Source organism: Aspergillus fijiensis, assembly GCF_003184825.1.
Source record: "Aspergillus fijiensis CBS 313.89 unplaced genomic scaffold BO72scaffold_41, whole genome shotgun sequence".
Classification (NCBI taxonomy): domain Eukaryota; kingdom Fungi; phylum Ascomycota; class Eurotiomycetes; order Eurotiales; family Aspergillaceae; genus Aspergillus; species Aspergillus fijiensis.
The window spans coordinates 198,572-218,900 of NW_024469017.1; the positions used below are offsets into that span (position 1 = coordinate 198,572).

Sequence of the window (20,329 nt, forward strand, 5' to 3'; positions counted from 1 at the left end):
AACAGATAATCCAGAAAAAACGACAAAGGAGATGACAGGCCCGGCGGTGGGCCATTGACTGCTGCGAGGGACGGGGTAGGATGATCTGCTCCATTCATTGCAGCTTGATGATTCTTGATGCAGTGAAGGGACTTGATCAAGAGATGCTAGCTGCATAGGAGTGAGTATTGGCCGGCACACGGCTTGTCATTGGACACGAGCCGATTTATTCTTGCTGTCTCTCTGTCACTATGACAGAAGCATCGACTGAACCCAGAAGGGCGTTGAGACTTTGGAAAAAAGACCCCAATATCGTGGGTCGGTCTGGGCCATCAATACATTGCCAGGGATCTCCTTGTCCAAGACAATCACTATGTCTCCTAATCAGGAAGCAACACTGGTTTACAACACCATCCAGTGAGATGAAGACCAAACGCGGTTTCCAGCATCGAAAAGGTATGCGGGTAGTGTCACCACAGGTTGGAGCATGTGAGGCGGATGGATTAAGTCCATTTTCTTTCCCTTCTTAACTGTCTGTCTGTCTGTCTGTCTGTCTGTCTGTCTGTCTGTCTGTCTGTCTGTCTGTCTGTCTGTCTGTCTGTCTGTTTGGCCATAGAGTCTTTTGCCTGTCTGTCTAATCAAGTCCGAAGCTAGGTAATCTGTTCGAGAACCTTCCAAACTAGACAGTCAAGGCCTCATTCCTTGCTGTGCTCTATCATGATATATCGACATGAAGCTATATAGTATCGGGTGTACTATAATCGCTCGTAGCACGGCCTCAAAAGCTAGGGACCCGAGCACTGTCTTCCTGAGTCTTATATCGTTGCCGTATCGCCGATAGATCTCTCACACGAGCCTCGTAACGTGGGGGTGAGCACTGGACGAAATTCAACATCGCCAGTGAGGATATCCTCTTAATATCAAATTTTCTTGTTCAAGGCCGAGATCTCTTTTCCATCCAGAAACCACGATCGACCCAGAACAGGAGAAATCCTTGACTGAGATGATAGAACCTGACCCTTTCGTACACAGCACCAGGAAACCGGAACTCAATCGACATTGAGCACGAGCCATTGTTGGGGCTGGATGGGAGCCCGATGAGTAGTGTGTAGGAATCGCTCATGTCTCGCTTGAAACATGAGGCCCGCGCAGTGGCAACATTCAGACACTGGCAAATCCCCTCTGGATGACTGAGGATAAGACGAGGAATGAGGAAGGGGGGTGAGAAGCATTTTTGAGACTGTGACCACCAAAGTCACAGGCGCAATGAAGAGTGCATGATACGAATAAAACACGATGTAGGGATCTTCGACTGAAAATAGTACTCACCCGTCTTCTTTGATTCCGGTCCCTTGAGGCTCGGAGTCGCCCACTGGAGTTGCCGAAAGATTCGGAAAGCCAGCGCCGCCATTTTCTCCTCCCACATGATTGCCAGACTGGTGGGAATATTGATAGGATCCGCCCACTTCGGCATCACCATGGTGCTGATCCGCATATTGCGTATGAGATTCAGTCGCGGGAACAGGTGGAGCGGAGGTGATGGGGTCTGAAACCTGTGGAGGTTCTACAACAGACGTCGACTGAGCCGTAGTGTCGTCGGCATCGTACCTAGAATTGCGAATACCGAGCGTCAGATGTCTTAAACTGGGATGATTGACGGGAGCGCCCTACAAATCGGCGAAGAGGTCTTCCTCAACATCCTCAGGTTCAGCCATTATCGCTCAGTGACTGGATTGGAGAAGCTGGGAAGCGGAAAGCGTGAGAGGAATGGTAATGTAATTTGTAAAGATAGCCAACACCGGCTGGTGAACTGGAATTGGTTCAAACGAGAGCCACTGGACTCGACCAAGAATATTATCGAATCAAGCAGTGCAGACTGCTACCAGATATGGATGTCCGGTGTCAGAAAAGGAAAGTAAAGGGGAGAGAGTGATGGACTGAGAGAGATTTATTGAACAAGAGAAAGGACGGAGGAGGGAGGTGTAGATGAAGTAGGAGAAAGAGGAAGAGAGAGGAGAAGGAGAGGAAAGTAGGAGCGGAGGAGGTTAAACTGAGGCGAGTAAAACTGTATGGTATGTAAGTGACCACATTATACATGTAAAATACATGTAAAGTAAAGTACATTACTTCTGGTAGGTGAGTGACCTGCGGTAACCGCAATACCATGACTGACAGAGGCCATGACGGTCATGACGAAACAAAGCTCAGCAGTCCCCCCATGAATCATTATTTAGTACTGATGGTTATTACAATTGATGATCCTCTCGATCTTATGGTGTGACTTGAGAGTGTTTGCGGCCTCTTTTGTGTAGGTTATTACCTTTATTTGCTCCAGTCTGGCGGAATTCTACTAGTTAGTTACTACGTAGTAAACTTACTAACTACTTACTACTAAGTTATTTACTGTATGTGCATAACTGTACGTACATACATACCTCCACGTGCCAGTGATACTTCTCTCCCCGCACTGCCTCTCCCTCCCCGACTTAGCTTTCCTTGATCACCTTCTTCCTCTTCTCAATCTTCCGACTCTTGCTTTTCTCGCCTGGGAGCCAGCTTATGATCTGTTCAATAGGCCCCGTCTTCTCTACATAAAGAGCTTGACGCAATGGCAAGCAAAAAAGGCCAGCAGCAGGTAAGTTAGTCTTAGTCTGCTCGGTGCAGACGCTTCCCTTCCCCAGACATCTTTCGAAAGTCCTATATAATTGGGTTGCTGACCCGATCGCTTGGTCAACTCGCTATCAGGAGATGGTCCAGGTTGGTTCGTGCCTCTTCCATACCTACATTTATCTCGCCTACAAGATTCCCGCAACTGATCAATTCCCCTGTTGCCGTCACAGATCGCATCGAGTACGTTAGTTTCAATCCTGAGTTGGCAATCCTCAACCCAGCGAATCAATTGAAGCTGTTTCCTGTCACCGCAGCTTATAGAAGGCCCACTAACCGGTGCGCGAAGGAAAAGTAATTCGCCGTTTTGGAAGGCTAGGTCGGTGTCGCATAACCAGACATCGTCCAGAACCCCGGAGTCGAATACCGTCGTTGGAGCTTCATACTCCCATGCCAATATTTCAGTGTGAGTCTCACGGCCGCACGCTTTGATTGCTCCTGTTTGCTAGTGATTGATCCGAATGCATGCCCCATAGAGGCCCACAACCACATGCTCGTCCACGAACACCACCTCCAGTGACTTCCACCAGTACCCCACATGCTACCTTGTCTCCACACCGGCCGGGTTTATGGGCCTCATCGCCTCGCACCTCATACTCTGGCATCATGAACGGAGGACTGGAAGCTTGGGAAAGTTATCGGGCAGACGAAGGAGAAGAGGAGGAAGATGAAGATGAGGAGGAGAATGTAGCCTACGATGATGATGAGGACGAATTTGGGCTCCCAAGCATTACCAGCATGCGGAGAAAGCAAAGCAGGGCTACTGCTCTAGTTCAACCTAACACCGTTGACCCCGGTGGGGGGATAGGGGATCATTTGACCCTTGGTGTTGGTCTTGGAAGCAATCGACAACGGGCAAATAGCTCTGACATTGCAGAAGAGCGTGGCGTTTCAATTTACCCTACAGCAAAGAAAGCAGAGGGTAAAATCCTACGTCCTCAGTATAAGGAAATTTTGAGAGGTTGGTTGTAGCCTAAGCGCAGACAGGTCCAAGCGCATCTGCTAATAAATCTAGACCCTGCGCACGCTCTCAATCTTATTGATCATGCGCCACCACCAAAAAATGCGTCGCCTAAAGAAATGGACCTATATTCGAGTCGCATCTCAAGGATCAACAAATTCAAGCGTCTGCTGCAGACGAGCACTGTTCCTCTTGCGGAACTCAGGAACCTCGCGTGGTCAGGGGTCCCAGAAGAAGTGCGAGCAATGACTTGGCAATTACTACTTGGGTACTTGCCGACAAACAGTGAACGGCGCATTTCGACCCTTGAAAGGAAGCGCAAGGAATACTTGGATGGGGTTCGACAAGCTTTTGAGCGAGGCCCTTCAACCTCCGGAAACCCGTCTTCGTCCGTCACAGGGCGAGGTAGAGGGTTAGATGAAGCAGTCTGGCATCAGATTAGTATAGATGTTCCTCGCACCAGCCCTCACATCCAGCTCTACAGCTACGAGGCTACTCAGCGCTCTTTAGAGAAGATACTCTACGTCTGGGCTATACGTCATCCTGCCAGCGGCTATGTCCAAGGCATCAATGACCTTGTGACTCCTTTCTGGCAAGTATTTCTTGGACTTTACGTCACCGACCTTAATGTCGAGGAAGGCATGGATCCAGGTCAATTACCTCGGAGTGTGCTGGATGCGGTGGAGGCGGACTCCTTTTGGTGTCTTACCAAACTCCTGGACGGAATTCAGGACAATTACATCTATGCTCAACCTGGGATTCACAGGCAAGTCAGAGCACTGCGTGATTTGACCATGCGCATAGACTCTACGCTGGCTAAGCATTTAGAGCAAGAGGGTGTGGAATTCATGCAATTCAGTTTTCGATGGATGAACTGCCTCCTCATGCGAGAAATGAGCGTCCAAAATACCATAAGGATGTGGGATACATATATGGTACTGCATGTCCACTTCCAAAGAGATCATAATCCTGACGTCCTTACTGATAATATGCATATAGGCTGAAGAGCAGGGCTTCTCACGCTTCCACCTCTACGTGTGTGCGGCGTTTCTGGTGAAGTGGACAGATCAACTGGTGAAAATGGACTTTCAGGTGCGTTTCTGATGGGAAGAGCTGTACCAGCTCAGACCAAGCTAACTAGAATTAGGAGATTATGATGTTCCTGCAAGCCCTACCGACGAAGGGCTGGACTGAGAAGGATATTGAACTTTTGCTAAGTGAAGCCTACATATGGCAAAGTCTTTTTCAGGACTCTCGTGCCCATCTTCGCCCGGCTGGAGATCGGTCGCCTGAGAATGGCTTCCAGTGACGACTGTCGTGAATCATTAAGGAGATTTGTTTTCGTATACACCAGAAGATCCCAAGGCCCCATACGCGCTCCTTCTTGCCAGCAGTGTGTTCAGGTGAAATGGAAGCCTTTCTGGTTGAACGCCCACAACAGCTTCAGAAAATCATTCTCATCACACATCCTGGCACGTTTATCAGCGAGCCCCGTTTCTTCTTCCAGTACCTGCCGAACTTTTTCCCGAACTAGCTCTCCCACTTTCCCTCTCTTCTTTCGGCTTGGCCGACCCTTTAGCGCCTCTTGTATCCGGGCATTTTCCTGTTCCTTGAAAAAGTCCGGCACGTCATCTTCATCATCCACATCCATGACTTCTTCAGCCTCGTCCTCATCTTCTTCATCTTCCATATTACCTGTGTCCATTGCATCTGCTCCAGTCTCACCCGCTGGTCCATCCTCCACCGGAATGTCATTTTGCGCGCACCATGTCCGATAATTAGCTTCCAGCATGTCCATAACAGTGGATTTGCCCAGGAAGCTTGATCGGATTGTTTTGTTTTTTCGAACGAAAAGGATTCTTAGAAGCCCGTCCCATTCGTCATAATTGATTTGCGGCCTGGGATTTTTGGGGACTAAGCGGACTACACTGGACTCGACCAGCGGAGGTGGTTTAAAGTTGTTCTTTCCAACCTTCATGATGTGATCGATCTTGGCCCACATCTGAGCATTGACCGAGAGTCGACTGTAAAGTTTATCGCCCGGTTTGGCGAAAAGTCTCAGCGCAAACTCCCGTTGAAACATCAGGATGCAGACTCGAGGAGCTGGTGAGGTAGCGAGAAGCTTGAATGTGAGTGGGGAAGAGATCTGGTCGCAAGCATGTTAGGGACTGGATGAGAAAAAGACCTAGATACGAAAGCGCACCTGATAGGGAGTGTTGCTAATGCAGACGTCGAAGTACGGAAGATCCGTCTTCATCACGTCTCCGAGTATAACATCCAAGCGATTCTGGGCGGGCGTCCCCTGGACACGTTTCGTGACCTCAGCGGCCATTCGAGGGTCCAGCTCAACGGCGATGACTTTCTTTGCTTTCTCGAGGATTTTTACGGTCAAGTTACCTGTTCCAGGACCGATTTCCAGCACGACCTGTGAGACGAGGTATATCAGACTTTAGATGTGCCTGAATACTGCGTATTGGACATAGCGAAGGCTTTACTCACGTCACTTTGTTTCAGCTCAGCTTTCTCCACGATTCGTTGGGCGACGCCGGGGTTTTTCAGGATATGTTGACCAAGGTCTGTGTTCATTTTGAAAATGCTGTTGGCTGCTTTAGTTTTGGCTGCAGCGTCTGCATATGGGTTGGCTTTGGAGGCGCTGTTGCGCTTCTGTTGTTTGACCTTAGGCATGGCGGTGATCAGAGGCAGCGATTACCACGGTCGGCCTTGCTGTAATATAGGTATGCAACGTAAAAAAGAGGTCTTCAAAAGAGACCCTGTGACACCCTCGGTGCTGTGCTCCACTCCGGTGTGAATAAGGCAAAAAAATCAAAGGCATTGCGGAGACTTCAAGGTTCCTGATAAGATTACCGGGGCCGGAACAATCTAAATGCGACCGTCTCCCCGATGGCCTGTCGCAAAGCATCGATCAATATCCACCGCCTACGTCGCTTGCCACCAACCCGTCTTCCATCAGGCCTCGCTGCGGTCTTTCAGCTTTACTTCATCCTCTGTGACGTGTGTCTCGGTCAGTATGGCCTCTGGGCGGAAAGACTTTCTGAGCCAGCCCGCCCCTGAGAACTACGTTGCGGGTCTTGGTCGCGGTGCGACCGGTTTCACCACCCGTTCAGATCTAGGACCTGCGCGTGAAGGGCCCACGCCGGAACAGATCCAGGCAGCGCTCGCGAAACGAGCGCAACAACTAGGAGCCGCGCCCCCGACTGCCTATGGAGCCGGGCGAGATAAGGGTGGCAAGGACGACAAAGCCGAAGACGAGGAGGAGGATGGGCGGTTCCAGGATCCCGACAACGAGGTGGGCTTGTTTGCCTACGGACAGTTCGATCAGGAGGATGATGAAGCCGATCGGATCTACCGGGAGGTAGATGAGAAGATGGACAAAAGACGCAAGATGCGAAGGTTAGTTGGCTGCACTCCCTCCGCGGTGTTTATCAGTTCCCCGGCGACCTCGTGTCAGGATGGACTACTGACATGGAATCTGGCTCCTACCAGAGAAGCCCGAGAGCGGCAAGAGCGAGAGGAATACGAACGCAAGAACCCCAAGATTCAGCAGCAATTTGCCGACCTAAAACGATCGCTAGCCTCCGTCTCCGAAGACGAGTGGGCGAACCTACCGGAGGTGGGAGATCTTACGGGCAAGAACAGGCGCGCGAAGCAGAATCTCCGCCAACGGTTCTATGCGGTGCCGGACAGTGTGATTGCCAGTGCAAGGGATTCGACGCAATTTGAAACAACCGTGGCAGACGACGGTGCGCAGACCAGTGCCGCCGCGGGAGCAGAGAGTGCGGATGGAACGATAACGAATTTTGCCAATATAAGTGCCGCGCGTGACAAGGTGCTACAGGTCAGACTGGATCAAGCTGCAATGGGCTCATCGGGCGACTCGGCCTCGGGAAGCGCCACCAACATCGACCCTAAGGGCTATCTTACAAGCCTCACCCAGTCGGAGCTCAAGGCGGGCGAGGTGGAAATTGGCGACATTAAACGGGTTCGCGTTCTTTTAGAATCAGTAACGAAGACGAACCCCAAGCATGCTCCCGGGTGGATAGCTCTGGCTCGTCTGGAAGAACTTGCTGGTAGAGTTGTGACGGCCCGGAATGTCATCGCCAAGGGCTGCGAATTATGCCCGAAAAGTGAAGACGCCTGGCTGGAGAACATCCGGCTCAACGAAGGACATAACGCCAAGGTTATAGCTGCAAATGCGATCAAGAACAACGACCGCTCAACAAGACTATGGATTGAGGCGATGAGACTGGAAACCGAGCCCCGCGCCAAAAAGAATGTGCTCAGACAAGCTATTCTTCACATTCCCCAGTCCGTTGTCATTTGGAAAGAGGCCGTCAACCTGGAGGAAGACCCAGCAGATGCACGTCTTCTTCTCGCAAAGGCAGTTGAAATTATACCTCTGTCAGTGGAGCTTTGGCTTGCTCTGGCGCGCCTCGAGACCCCAGAAAATGCGCAGAAGGTTCTTAATGCTGCTCGAAAAGCCGTCCCTACCAGCCACGAAGTCTGGATCGCAGCCGCGAGGTTGCAGGAACAAATGGGTACATCCGAGAAGGTCAACGTTATGAAGAGGGCTGTACAGAGCTTAGCAAGAGAGAACGCGATGCTTAAGAGGGAGGAATGGATCGCCGAGGCTGAGAAGTGTGAGGAGGAGGGTGCCATTCTCACTTGCGGTGCTATTATCCGCGAGACTCTCGGATGGGGTCTCGACGAGGATGACGACCGTAAAGACATCTGGATGGAGGATGCCAAGGCTAGTATTGCCCGCGGCAAGTACGAAACAGCTAGGGCTATCTACGCCTATGCACTCCGTGTTTTCGTCAATCGCCGATCTATCTGGCTGGCGGCAGCTGACCTCGAGCGCAACCATGGTAGCAAAGAGGCACTATGGCAGGTGCTTGAAAAGGCCGTGGAAGCCTGTCCTCAAAGCGAGGAGCTGTGGTTACAGCTTGCTAAAGAGAAATGGCAATCTGGAGAAATCGACGATGCTCGACGAGTGCTCGGCCGTGCTTTTAATCAGAACCCGAACAACGAAGATATCTGGCTGGCTGCTGTCAAATTGGAGGCGGATGCCGACCAGACAGCCCAGGCCAGAGAACTTCTTTCCACGGCCCGCCGTGAAGCAGGAACAGATCGTGTATGGGTCAAGAGTGTCGCATTTGAGCGGCAACTGGGCAACGTTGACGAGGCGCTTGACCTCGTCAACCAAGGTCTCCAACTCTACCCTAAAGCTGACAAGTTATGGATGATGAAAGGCCAGATTTACGAAGCCCAGAACAAGTATCCTCAGGCGAGGGAGGCTTATGGAGCCGGTACCAGAGCGTGCCCCAAGTCGGTACCGCTCTGGCTGTTGGCCTCACGGCTGGAAGAAAAGGCCGGGGCGGTCGTCAAAGCTCGCTCGGTTCTAGACCGCGCCCGCCTTGCAGTACTCAAGAGCCCGGAATTGTGGACCGAGAGTGTTCGCGTGGAACGACGTGCCAACAACATCGCCCAGGCTAAGGTCTTGATGGCCAAAGCCCTGCAAGAGGTCCCCACATCTGGTCTGCTATGGAGCGAAAGCATTTGGCACCTCGAGCCTCGCTCGCAGAGAAAGGCCCGCAGCTTGGAGGCTATTAAGAAGGCCGATAACGACCCGATTCTTTTCATCACGGTGGCTCGCATCTTTTGGGGGGAGCGTCGACTGGAGAAGGCAATGACCTGGTTTGAAAAGGCCATTGTCACCGACAGTGACTTGGGCGACGGGTGGGCTTGGTATTATAAGTTCCTGTTGCAGCACGGTACAGATGTACGATTAACCCCCCTTTTCTTTTTTCTTCCCTGTTCTTTTGAGTATTTCAGAGACTGACTCGATATCGGCGTGCAGGAGAAACGAGCAGATGTCGTGGCTAAATGTAACATGACCGAACCGAAGCACGGCGAAGTCTGGCAATCAATATCCAAAGACCCGTCCAATGCGCGCAAGTCAACAGAGGAGATTCTCAAAATGGTTGCCGACCGTCTCACTCAATGAACGGTCTTCGGCGCTTGAGCAACCCTTTCACCCCAACTCAAGTTCGGTTCTAGTGACAAGCTTACCAATAAACGCCCGAGATCGGCGTGGGAGACGCATTACGGCCACAAGCCTTATCAGTCCAACAAGCTCGTATGGTCAGCAGGGTACACGATCGCAGCTGGCTTGAAATATCTTGAAGATCATGAGTCATTGTTATTTCATTAAAGCGGTCCCGGAATGACCTGCAATCAGGCGGTCCCAGCAGATAATGTACAGTACTTAGACAAAACAAGAACAACATCGCCAGGTCCGCAGGGTATACCCTTGCATCCACATGCTCACAGCCATGCATAGAATGTCCAGTTCCTGTCTTCATTTATCCCAGAATTAACCAAGCAGTGGGGCCATAGAGCAGCTCGGATGATCGTAGCGGGCAAGCTCAGGATGTCCCCAAAACGGTCACAGTCGCCTCTCAAGTAGGCCGTAATCGGTAGGGACGTTTGATGCTCCCCTCGCGAGACTGAAGCTGTTATAAATTGGCACAGTAGGGAATGCGAGTTGACTGCATTGGCTTCTCAGCCAAAAAAGATGATTTGTCACATTGAACAAGACTGACTGCCCGAATAGTGATCGCAGGCAAGAAAGCAAGAGAGAAAGAAGCAATATAATAAAGAAACAGGGAAACAGGGTTCAATATAGACAAAAACAAAACAGAAGCATCTTTGAACTCCATGCCAAATGCAGAAATGACAGGGTCGCGCGCCATAGCGGCATTCCTTAAAGACTCCCAAGACGCCTTGACGCTCCGTCAGATCCAAGATGCCGGACCCAATCTTTGGTAAATCCAGATCGAAATGTGTATGAATGTATGTGCATCACGGGGGGGGGAGGCACAAAGGCGCAACGCATTGAAAGCAACGGATATCAAGCGGCTTAAGGCTGTGAAAGCAGAAAAATAAAAGAGACAGGAAGTAAAGAATGGGTTAGCGGTTGACGCAGTGTATGCACGGAGAGAAACTGGGGGTAGAGGGGAAGAGAAAGGAGGAGCGCAAGGGGGGATAATTCACGCGGCCATGGATAGACACTCATCCAACAAAGCACCCAAGTGCTCCCTATCAGCCGTTGTGCCTCCCTCCCAATCGGAGTCGATGTCGTCAATATCCATCTCATCGGAGAAGAAATTCTGTCCGGAGTCGTCATTCGTGATCTCTACAACGTCGTCAATTGAACCATGTCTTTCTGCCTCGTGCTCATCTTCGAAATAGCCGCCCATAATCTGGTCCACAAGCAGGGGCATATGGCTGAGAACGCCGCTGCCGAGCTCAAGTGCTAGCCGCAGGTCCCGAACCCCCAGTGGCTTTCGGACACTTGCCTCCTTAGCTTCAATAGGCAATAACCCGGTTGCACTATCTTTGACAATTTCGCCTCTCGTGAATGCCAATTCTTCTCGCTCTAGTTGTTGTCGATACTTGCGCATCATCATGCCATTGATGGTTCCCGAAGGGCCGTTAGACCTGGTTCGCGAGAAAACCACTGACAAGACTTCCTTGACGAATGTCTCTGTCGCAATGGCCATATACTCCGCACAGGGTAAGCTTGCGCCACTGACTATAGACTCTTCGTAGCATATAGGAACCATGCGTGCATGGATTGATTCGGCATCTGGAAACTCGCCAGTCTCAGATGCTAGGGGTTGCGCGTAGCGTTTTCGAATTTCCAGCTCCCAATCTATCGTAAATCAGAAAAGTAAGCTTCTCATCGCAAAACAAAAGTAGAGTTATCCGTAAAGCATGAGACCTACTTGTCTTGTTTAACCCCCCGGCGCTGGCAGGTACCTGGCTCGGCAATTTAATCTGCTTCGCCAGGTGGTATTTGACCAGATCATTGGACGAGATATCGTTGGGATCACGCTGAGCCAGTGGAACACCACATCATGTTAGACTTGTACGATAAAATTTATATGGCGTGGCCAGCCACATATCGAGTAATTGGCTGCCTACCTCGGGTATAGCCTTAAGTCTGCGCCGGTCCCGCGGAGGCAGCTGCATGACCTCTGTTTTGAGTCTCTGTTCGGCAGCGTCCCCCGACGTCGGTTTCGACACGACTGAGGGCTTGTCATTTGCGGATACCCAACTAGCGACTCCATGGTCGGGGAGATCTCGGGTCAAGTTTCCGATAATCGCGCAGATGAAGTTATTGTGGAGGTGCTCGGTTTTTTGGTCGGCGCATATTATATGATCGACGCGCGATGACAGTTCACTTTGATTTAATTGTCCTGCTCAGCGAATGAAGACGTTAGTCTCGCGATCTGGATGGAGGCCAAGCGGAGATGTGGGGTCATATAGATACGACCGTACGAGACGGCGCCTGAGAATGTGGTTGCAGAAAGCCAGAGGCCATATTTGTTCAGTGTTGGGGTCCATTTCATCATGTCAAACTCACCAAGGAGGAAAAGAGTGGTGGCCTCTTTATACTCGGCCCAGTGGTCGCCGATGGCGGCTTTGAGCTCCGTGTAGACAGGTTCAAGGTCGAGTCGCGGAACGGCGATGAGCGCCTTGGTCGACTTCTGCAGCGCTGGAGCATTGGTCGCAGAACCTTTGGACGAGGTAATTGTGGTCGCTGCCGAGTCTGGCCGACTCAGAGCAGCCGGGTCGATCTGCATGACTGCGGTGCTCGCGGAAGCGCGACGGGGCACGGGGGCTGCGCGAAGCCGTGGGAGAGGGTGGGAGGGGGAAGCTAGGCCGTCATGAAGAGGCGGAACTCATCCCATTCAATCTTGATCAAGATGCTGACTGAGTTCTAGGCGATGAAATAAGACGAAAGCATGTAAGAGATTGTTGGGCGAGAGCAGGCCCAGACGCGCGTTGATGGGGAAATGAACAGCGGGGGAGAGGGAGGGATGGAGAGAGTGAATAGTAAGTGAGAGCGACGGAGAAGGGAAGTTGTTGGACTTTCCGACAATCCATCCGCAAACGATTGATCCAACTTACTTCTCCCCAACCAAATGTCGCAGTTGCAGAATCGCAACACAACTGAAAAATTAGAAAACGATTTCATTTTTCTTTTCTTTCTTCATTTACATTGATCCTCTACGTGGAATTCACTTTTCGAAGCTATTCTTTTCTACAATGCGGGCGCTTGTTCCTTTACCCCCCCCCCCCCCCCAAAATGTCTAAGCATACAACTTCACTGCATCCTCATCCAGAACTCCGAAAAGACGACCAACTTCCCCAAGAATGGCTTCAATTTCTCCGGACAACTGCCCAACCACCAGCACTAAGTTCAAATTTAGCCATGGTCGAGGGTGATTTCTGCAGGACAAAGGGCATACCGTATGCATACAACAGAGCGTAGTCTTCGTCGGTCGACATTCGAGATACTTCCGGGTCTTTACGATAATGAAAAAGACGCGCCAGGAGCCGATCTCGGGCGTGCTCAACGTTCGGCAGAGCATCGCTTAGAGGATACTCCAGCTTCATTGAAGAGGCCATAACTGTTTGAGGGGTTAGATGTCAGTAGTGGTTCAATGCCTCCTCTGCCAATATCGGACTTTACCTGTCAGCAAATGACTGATACGATGGGAGAGCTGCTGCCTCTCCTTCACGGTGTATCGTAGAATAGATAACTCTCCCTCGGACGCCGTCATATTTTTGACCAGTTCTAGGTTGATGGCGACGAAAGCGTCCACCATGCTGCGCGTCCGACGAAGAATATTGCCATAGCTAGCATCGGGAAAAGCACTCCTTAATTCAAACTCCGAACGAGCGGAGGCTTGCAAAGACTCCAGATGTGACAGGAATCGTTCGACTTCTAGCTTCTCCCGGGCGCTCATGAATCCCGCAGACTCCTTCGGGTTGGCCATGGTGGACAAGGGGCCACGCTTCCAGATCAAGCTCATGCGAAGCCAGAGCAGACTCAGTCCGTCTTTGAGCCTCTCACGTGCACTGATCGGCCAGATCATCCTCGTAATGATGATACCCCAAAGACAGCCTGATAGAACAGCAACCACACGATGCAGGGCAATCTCGGTGATGATGGGGCTGTCCCCTCCTTCATCTTGATCATTTCTTCCTTCTTTCTGAGCAAGTGAATAGGCGTAGAGAACCGAGAGATTATATGTTAGCATGATGAATCGACCCATTGGCCCTTGACCTCGCACGATGATGATGTAGAAGTTCCAACTAGCCATGAGCAAGCCTAGTATTGCGAGGCCAAAAACGTTTCCGTCAGTGGCATACCATGAGAGAATCGCACAGCCTGCGCCCAAGCAGGTACCGAGGAACCGTGCGTATCCCGTAGTATTCGAGGCTCCGATGGTCATAGAACAGACCAACATGTACGAGAGCAGACCCCATTCGCCTCGCCAATGGCCGTAAACGGGTCGAGTGGACGGGATGAATGCAGGCAGGGCATAAAGCGCAGCGCCAGTGCCGACTTTGATCGCAAACTTGGTGTCGTCCCGGCGGAAAACCCCAAGGGAACGCCACAAACGATAGCCAAGTCTCTGTTTTGCAAGACTGATTGCGGTGACATTGGATGACCCTCTCAAACCACCAGGCGGCTTGAGGAGGTTGGGCTCGCCTAGATGAGCTTGCTCCAATGTAACATCCAAAATGTCCCTCTTTGGTCCTCCGCCGAAGGCCCAGCGCCAGAACTTGAGCCAATTCCATGATCGGCCACCGGGCCTCTCCTCGCTCTCGAGCTGTAGCTCATCCAAGATGGCGAGAAGCTCTTTCAGCTGTTCTCCAAATTCAAGCAACGAAAAACTGAAATGCCCGCAGCTGGCAGACACCTCCTCCAGGTCAGCCTCGACTTCCAGCGTCTGAATCCCGAGGACTTCTCGTTGCCGATAGATGGTCTTGAGCGCCTCTTCTCGTGAATTTCGATATAATAGTAGTGCTCTATCGAGACTCGAGCGGTATTTGCTATTGATTGATACTCGATAGTCAGATTCTGGTTTGAAAGGAATATCGCGAAATATCTCCTTCAAAGTGAACGCGAGAGATCTCTAAGGACTATTATCAGCATGGATTACGGTGGTATCATCGTTATCAGAACCGCTTACCATTGAGGGCCCCAGGTGGCTGATAAATATAGCAAAGATGTCCGCCGGGTGGAGAATTTGTTCGGGTCCAGGACTGGTACCATTCTCTGCATTGAAATCGAATTCGTCCCCGCCCGTTGCCTCCAACATCTCTTCTTCTGGCCTCTCATAGATGGGTTCCAGAAGCGGACGATCCTCATGCAATGACCAGGGACTGGGTAGCGGGCCAGCACCGAGTCCGAAATTGACATCCGACCCCTGGTGTGCAGTCTCGGTAGCTTGGGTTTGCTTGAGCAGCTGGAATTGTAAATGAGCAGCACTGCGCAAACCGCCTAGATTGTGTGTGATATCCTGGACCCAGCGGACCAGTGTCTTTTCTAGTCTGTATTCCTTTTCGGTGCCTACAACGAAATGCTCCATTTTAGCTTCGCGCACAAGCTTGTCCAGCTGACCGTACGCTTTTTTATGGCGTGCGGCGGCCTCGAGAAATTCCGCAGTCTGAAGCTCCTCTTCCGAGCCACTCAGAAAGCTCTCGGTGATCAAAGCCAACATTGTTGCCAAAGTCTCCGTGACCGTAGTGAGGTTTGACCGCAGTTGCTTTCGTGCCGAGATTGGGAAGATCAGGAAAGACACTGCCATGGAGGCCGTTACGCCCATGACCACCATCTTCAGGACTTGGGAGATCTTTGCAAATGACAAATCACCACTCTGCACCGCGCCCTCTTTTGTCAACACCGTGATGGTGGAAAGCGACGCCAACGAGCATGCGACATTCACAAGAGGGTCACCAAATCTCTGCTTCGTCCATCCAATAAAGCCCAGGCCACCTCCACAAAACACGACTAAAACAACGGCGTGACCAAGGAGAACCAGATTCAAGGTGTCTTGAAAGAACATCGAGACGAACATGCTGGTTACGGAGACAAGAGCGGCGTAAAGGAAAGCGGCAAAGGCACAAATCAAGGCCTTATACATGCTCCCCTGCGATCGCGCAGGATGGAAATACACAGTGACCGTAGCCACCATGTGTTTGCCATCTTGATGGCCCAAGAATGAGGATATAGCGGGCACGAAGGTTGCGAGGGAGCCAAGCAAATAGGCTAGACTACACTTCAAGACGCCAATCCCCAGTTCTGACGAGAGAAACTCATGCGCTTGCGGGCCAATACTCTTGATATGACCCCACAGACGCGTCGATAGACCTCTGCGAGGGGCAGCAATCTCGCCGGTCAGAAGCGCTCGGCGCTCGTCGTCTTCGCTGTTGCCATTCAAGCCGGAATCCGGATTTCGTAGATGAATAAGACCTTTCAGTCGCTGACCAGTTCGTGGGAGGACGAAAGTCGCATATCGGAGCTAATTTCATGATGAAAAGGAAAAGGGTCAATCACCATAAGTTATGGAGGAGGATCGAAGGTGATCATCTAGATAATCATGGCTAATCATGGCTCATCGGACTATGGCTGGCTAACCTTCTTGGGGCGTAAAATGCGACGGGAGCTGCTTGATAAGTCCCCGGACCGAGACATCTTATCACTTCATGGTACTGGCGTCAAGAAGAAGCAAAATGGGCACCAAAGAAAAAATCAAGGTAGGAGAAACGAAGAGAGGGAAACAAGAGGACAAACAGTCGGTGTTGTGGTGGTGGGGGCGAGGAAGAGGAGGAGGAGGAGAAACAGGTCTGGCAGGGCAATGGACAAGAGAGAACCAGCGCCCGGACCATAGTTTCCCACTGCTAACTACCTCACTCTTGCTCTTCGTACTGTATGTATGTGTACTCAGTAGACCGACTGGAAAGAAGGAACAAACCAGAATGATTGGGATGATGGAACAATGAATTGGGGAAGCTTGAAGAACGCCGGGCGCGGGCGGTGGAGAGCTAGCTGGTCAGCCGACCAATGGGTGGGTGTTCACACCCACTAATCACTGCCCTGTTACAGCATAGGTACGAGTAATAACTTAACTTACTCTGGGCGTCGATCCAGAACGCAACTCACAGACAGCTTTATTGTATGCACAGTAACGTGTGTATATGTATGTACGGATGTATGTATGTATGTATAGAGTATGTACTGTATATATGGTTGTAGGTGTATGTGTAGGTGTATGTGTAGGTGTATGTGTATGTGTATATGTATAAGTATGGTATACGAAAAGAAAAGCAAAATCACAAAAAGTACTCTCAAACAAAGACTGTATATAAGACTCTATCTATCATCATCATGCTAAACCTTCTACCTTCCACACTTTGATCGCTGCATCCGCTCCAGCCGAGGCAATCTTAGATCCGCCTGCAATCCAAGCAACTCCATTCACGCCCTCTTTGTGGGCATTTGTTACTTGCAGCCAGTCTCCCGGTTTCGTCAAGCTCCACACAAAGATGTTGGTATCGAGGCCTCCACTAACAACATGGGTATTGTCCTCGTTCCACCCGATGGAGGTAACTCGGGAGGTGTGCGCCGTCCAACGGTCGGTGACCAGTTGGCCATCGGCAGCCTTGTAGACCAGCACCCGGCCCCGGGAATCCCCAATCGCCAGGAGCGATCCGTCCAGCGAGAATGACAAGGCCGAAATTGCGTTCCGCGATGCCTTGAACTCGGTCTTGGGGATTAACCCCTGGGCTGAGATGTCGCAGATCTGGACGGACGAGTCCTCGCCACCGATCGCAGTCAAGTTCCCATGGGCTGCAACTGTCGTCACGGCGAACTGAGGCTTGGACTCACCGGTCTTCTGCCCATCGTGATAGATCTCCACGCTCTCGGTTGTCCCTACTACCACCTTGTCCTTCGCAGCCGCGATGCCCTTAGGTTGGCCAGACAACTTGGACGAAACGCCGGTGTAGGTCTTAGCACCAAGATCAACAGAGCGAATCGTGTCATCCCAAGCGACGCTGTAGATGCGTCCGGCGCCCTCCTGAGTCGGAGCAAGACCGGCAATGTAGGCTGTATGGCCGTCTCCTTCCACCTCTTCCGCAGTCCCCGTCGGAACATCCCAATGGCAAACCCTTCCATCAAAGCTGCCCGACCATAATGTTTCCGTGTCGCTGCCAGAGCGAAACTGAGTCAGGGACGTGATGTTCTTCTGATGGCCCTGGATCACCTGCCGCGGCTGGGGAGTGCCTTCCACCAAGTAGTTCAGATCCCCGCTCAACGAGAGACTGATGAGCAGGTTATCACTTCTGGCCGGAGGCCACACCACCCCAACTTGCTGATCTCGGACGTTTGACATTCCTTCTTCTCCAATATCCCAGCTCTGGGTAACCTTACCCGCTTCCACATCCCAGATCTTCACGGTCCTGTCAGCGCTAGCAGTCACGAACTTGCGCGAATCTCTAGCCCACGAGACAGCGAAGATGCTTCCTTTGTGCTCTCCTTCTCCAATTTGACATCTCGGCTCGCCAGTCTTGCCATCGTAGAGCCAGATCTTCCGGTCAGCACCGACACTGACAAGGGTCGAGCCGTCGGGGCTAAAGCCAACACCATAAATATAATTGGCGTGCTTGTCTCGGATACCTGTGTTGAACTTGAATGGCGCGCCGTGGTAGAAGACGAGGTTTTTATCGTCACCGGCGGCCGCCGCTCGCAGCGGTCTTTGTTGCCTGATAGAGACGGAGTTGATTTGTTGTGTGTGTCCGTAGATCTCGCCGACCGTGTTACCACTGTCCCAGGTGATACAGTGCCCATATCGCTGCTTGCCGTCACCAACCGCAATGATGCGCTGGGAGTCGCCGTCCCAGGCAAGGTCGTTAATGCGGCCGTTCACAATGCTGTATTCACCCTTGGTGAGGCCGTCTCCGACACAGTCCCAAACACGCACAATACCGGTCGCATCACCACTTGCCACATAGAAGCCGGAAGGGGAGAAACGGGCGACTGTTGTCTGGGCCTTGTGTTCTGTGTACTGCCTGGCGATCGCGGGGTCGTCGATGGAGCGCAAGAAGATGGACTTGTTGGCCTGTGCAGCGTACCAACAAAGCATTCGTCAGCGCCCGCACATCGTCTCTATTGCCAATGTCTGATTAGAACATACCGCATATGCAAGTCGTTCACCCTTGGCGTCCGACGAGAGCTGGGTGGGCTGGCCCCTCGTGGTGGTGGGGTTCGCAGCCCAGATCGATTCTATGGAGTTAATAGTCAGCCGAGGGGCACAGCAGCATAGCCAACAGGATCGAGATAGGGCAGACCATTAGTGATTGACATGGCTGATCCAGCAGACAATATCAGTGACTAGGTGGTAGAAGAAGGGAGGTTCTGAATTCAAAGGGCAGCACAGATGGAGAGAGGAGGGAGTAGGTAGGAGAAAGATGGAACGAGAAGAGGGGGGGGGGGAAGTGGGCAGTGGGCGGGGAGTGTTTACCTAGTCTTGTTGACGTAGTACGTATTTGGGTGTTTGGGTGGGCCGGAGATACTCAAGTACAATCCAATCCATACAACAAGTAACTTACCAATAAGTGAAGTCACTTGCCGCTCGCTGTTCGCTCCCTCCAGCCTATGCTTTGCAATCCATGATGTCTACCTTACCTGTAGCTGCTTTGTGAAAAGACACTTAGTTACTGACTGTTATGCGCTACCAAATTGCATCACGTCAAGGCCTAGTAGAGAGATAGTATAGTACTGTACATGGTCACCGCCCGAGATTCATAATCATCTTACAACAAGCCAACTGACAACATGAAACAATGCCCAAGAGGGAATAAAAAGAACAAGCCAAGCCCAGCCCCCGACACCATCGATGCGATAACTATAAGTACATCTCTCAATACGTGCTGCCTCCCTCCGAACGTGACTGGATCTGAGCGGCCAGAATTTCCGGGTGCCGGTGAACACTGGGCATCAGCCCAAGCCCGACTGCTCTGCGGATAGCCTTGGCCATTCTCCGTTGATTGACTGGGCGCAGACCGGTCTCATTGCGGTGCTTGATCCGGCCCATGGGAGTCATGTATTCGGACATGATCGAGAAGTTCTGTTAGACGCAAATCTTTCTTAGCAAGATTTCCTAGACTGCCTGCACGACCTCACCGTTGACCTCCGTGTCTCACATACCTTGTACATAGTTAAGGGATTCAAGTTCAGGGAGTCGAAGACATCTGTGGAAGGGGAGTGGCGCACTCTCCACCTTCTCATCTGCGCAGGACTGAGATCGTGAGGTGCATAGATATCACCGGCCTTCCATTCACGGGTCTGGAATCTCTCCAGGGGACGGCTTTCGTTAACGGCCTTCTGGTCTTCGATGAACAACCGACGGGCTCGGCGACGGGATAGTGGAGCTACAATGCGACAAAGGACAGTCAGCGATGCCATCCGCTGAATATAAGCTTGAAGGGAGCTGCAGGCTGACGCAGAATCGAGAGAAACATCATACAGTAAGGTCACATACATTTGTGGTCCTTTAGAATCGAAGCATGCGCAGTGGTTGCGGCAGCACTTGAAGCAGCGGTCCAGTTCCAGCGACGAACGGATGCAGCACTGAAAGTCGAGCCGATGGTGCGCAGCGGCGACCAGGAGAACAGGTGGAGGGCCATTATTGGTAAATAGGCAAGGCGACTTGGAGTCTGTGGCTTGCGTCTCAAGCCGGAGAGAATGAGGGTGAGGGTGAAGGTGAAATCGATTTTCGCCTTTCCGGGAAAACCGCCAAGAGCCGCCTCCGAGAGAATAATCGGACCTTCCGCCCTCCT

General features: G+C 51.6%; 6 protein-coding genes across 6 annotated transcripts; 2 read left to right on the forward strand and 4 right to left on the reverse strand.

The window, feature by feature from the left end:
- Nucleotides 1–1,304: 1,304 nt before the first annotated feature.
- Nucleotides 1,305–1,694, reverse strand: BO72DRAFT_383086 (uncharacterized protein; the record flags this gene model as incomplete). The annotated part of the gene is made up of 2 exons (XM_040941502.1): nt 1,305–1,587; nt 1,651–1,694. The coding sequence occupies 2 exons, from the start codon at nt 1,692–1,694 to the stop codon at nt 1,305–1,307; spliced, it is 327 nt and encodes a 108-aa protein (XP_040799130.1).
- Nucleotides 1,695–3,252: 1,558 nt separating this feature from the next.
- BO72DRAFT_498419 (GTPase-activating protein GYP1) lies at nt 3,253–4,916 on the forward strand (the record flags this gene model as incomplete). Its single annotated transcript, XM_040948771.1, has 4 exons — nt 3,253–3,607; nt 3,662–4,542; nt 4,607–4,699; nt 4,755–4,916. The coding sequence occupies 4 exons, from the start codon at nt 3,253–3,255 to the stop codon at nt 4,914–4,916; spliced, it is 1,491 nt and encodes a 496-aa protein (XP_040799131.1).
- On the reverse strand, nt 4,753–6,410 carry BO72DRAFT_450039 (dimethyladenosine transferase). Its single transcript, XM_040945160.1, has 3 exons — nt 6,107–6,410; nt 5,811–6,032; nt 4,753–5,753 (listed from the first exon to the last, which is right to left on the reverse strand). Exons 1-3 carry the CDS (start codon nt 6,290–6,292, stop codon nt 5,007–5,009), a joined length of 1,155 nt encoding a protein of 384 aa, XP_040799132.1. The 5' UTR covers nt 6,293–6,410; the 3' UTR covers nt 4,753–5,006.
- A 225-nt stretch (nt 6,411–6,635) lies between these two features.
- On the forward strand, nt 6,636–9,632 carry BO72DRAFT_470314 (U4/U6-U5 snRNP complex subunit PRP6; the record flags this gene model as incomplete). Its single annotated transcript, XM_040947022.1, has 3 exons — nt 6,636–7,018; nt 7,112–9,407; nt 9,486–9,632. The coding sequence occupies 3 exons, from the start codon at nt 6,636–6,638 to the stop codon at nt 9,630–9,632; spliced, it is 2,826 nt and encodes a 941-aa protein (XP_040799133.1).
- A 1,045-nt stretch (nt 9,633–10,677) lies between these two features.
- Nucleotides 10,678–18,633, reverse strand: BO72DRAFT_383104 (WD40 repeat-like protein; the record flags this gene model as incomplete). The annotated part of the gene is made up of 8 exons (XM_040941503.1): nt 10,678–11,342; nt 11,416–11,524; nt 11,615–11,892; nt 12,057–12,314; nt 12,886–13,107; nt 13,170–14,622; nt 14,680–16,011; nt 16,903–18,633. The coding sequence occupies 8 exons, from the start codon at nt 18,631–18,633 to the stop codon at nt 10,678–10,680; spliced, it is 6,048 nt and encodes a 2,015-aa protein (XP_040799134.1).
- A 580-nt stretch (nt 18,634–19,213) lies between these two features.
- Nucleotides 19,214–20,246, reverse strand: BO72DRAFT_450044 (mitochondrial 37S ribosomal protein bS18m). Its single transcript, XM_040945161.1, has 3 exons — nt 20,032–20,246; nt 19,698–19,921; nt 19,214–19,617 (listed from the first exon to the last, which is right to left on the reverse strand). The coding sequence occupies exons 1-3, from the start codon at nt 20,174–20,176 to the stop codon at nt 19,411–19,413; spliced, it is 576 nt and encodes a 191-aa protein (XP_040799135.1). The 5' UTR covers nt 20,177–20,246; the 3' UTR covers nt 19,214–19,410.
- Between the last annotated feature and the right edge of the window lie 83 nt (nt 20,247–20,329).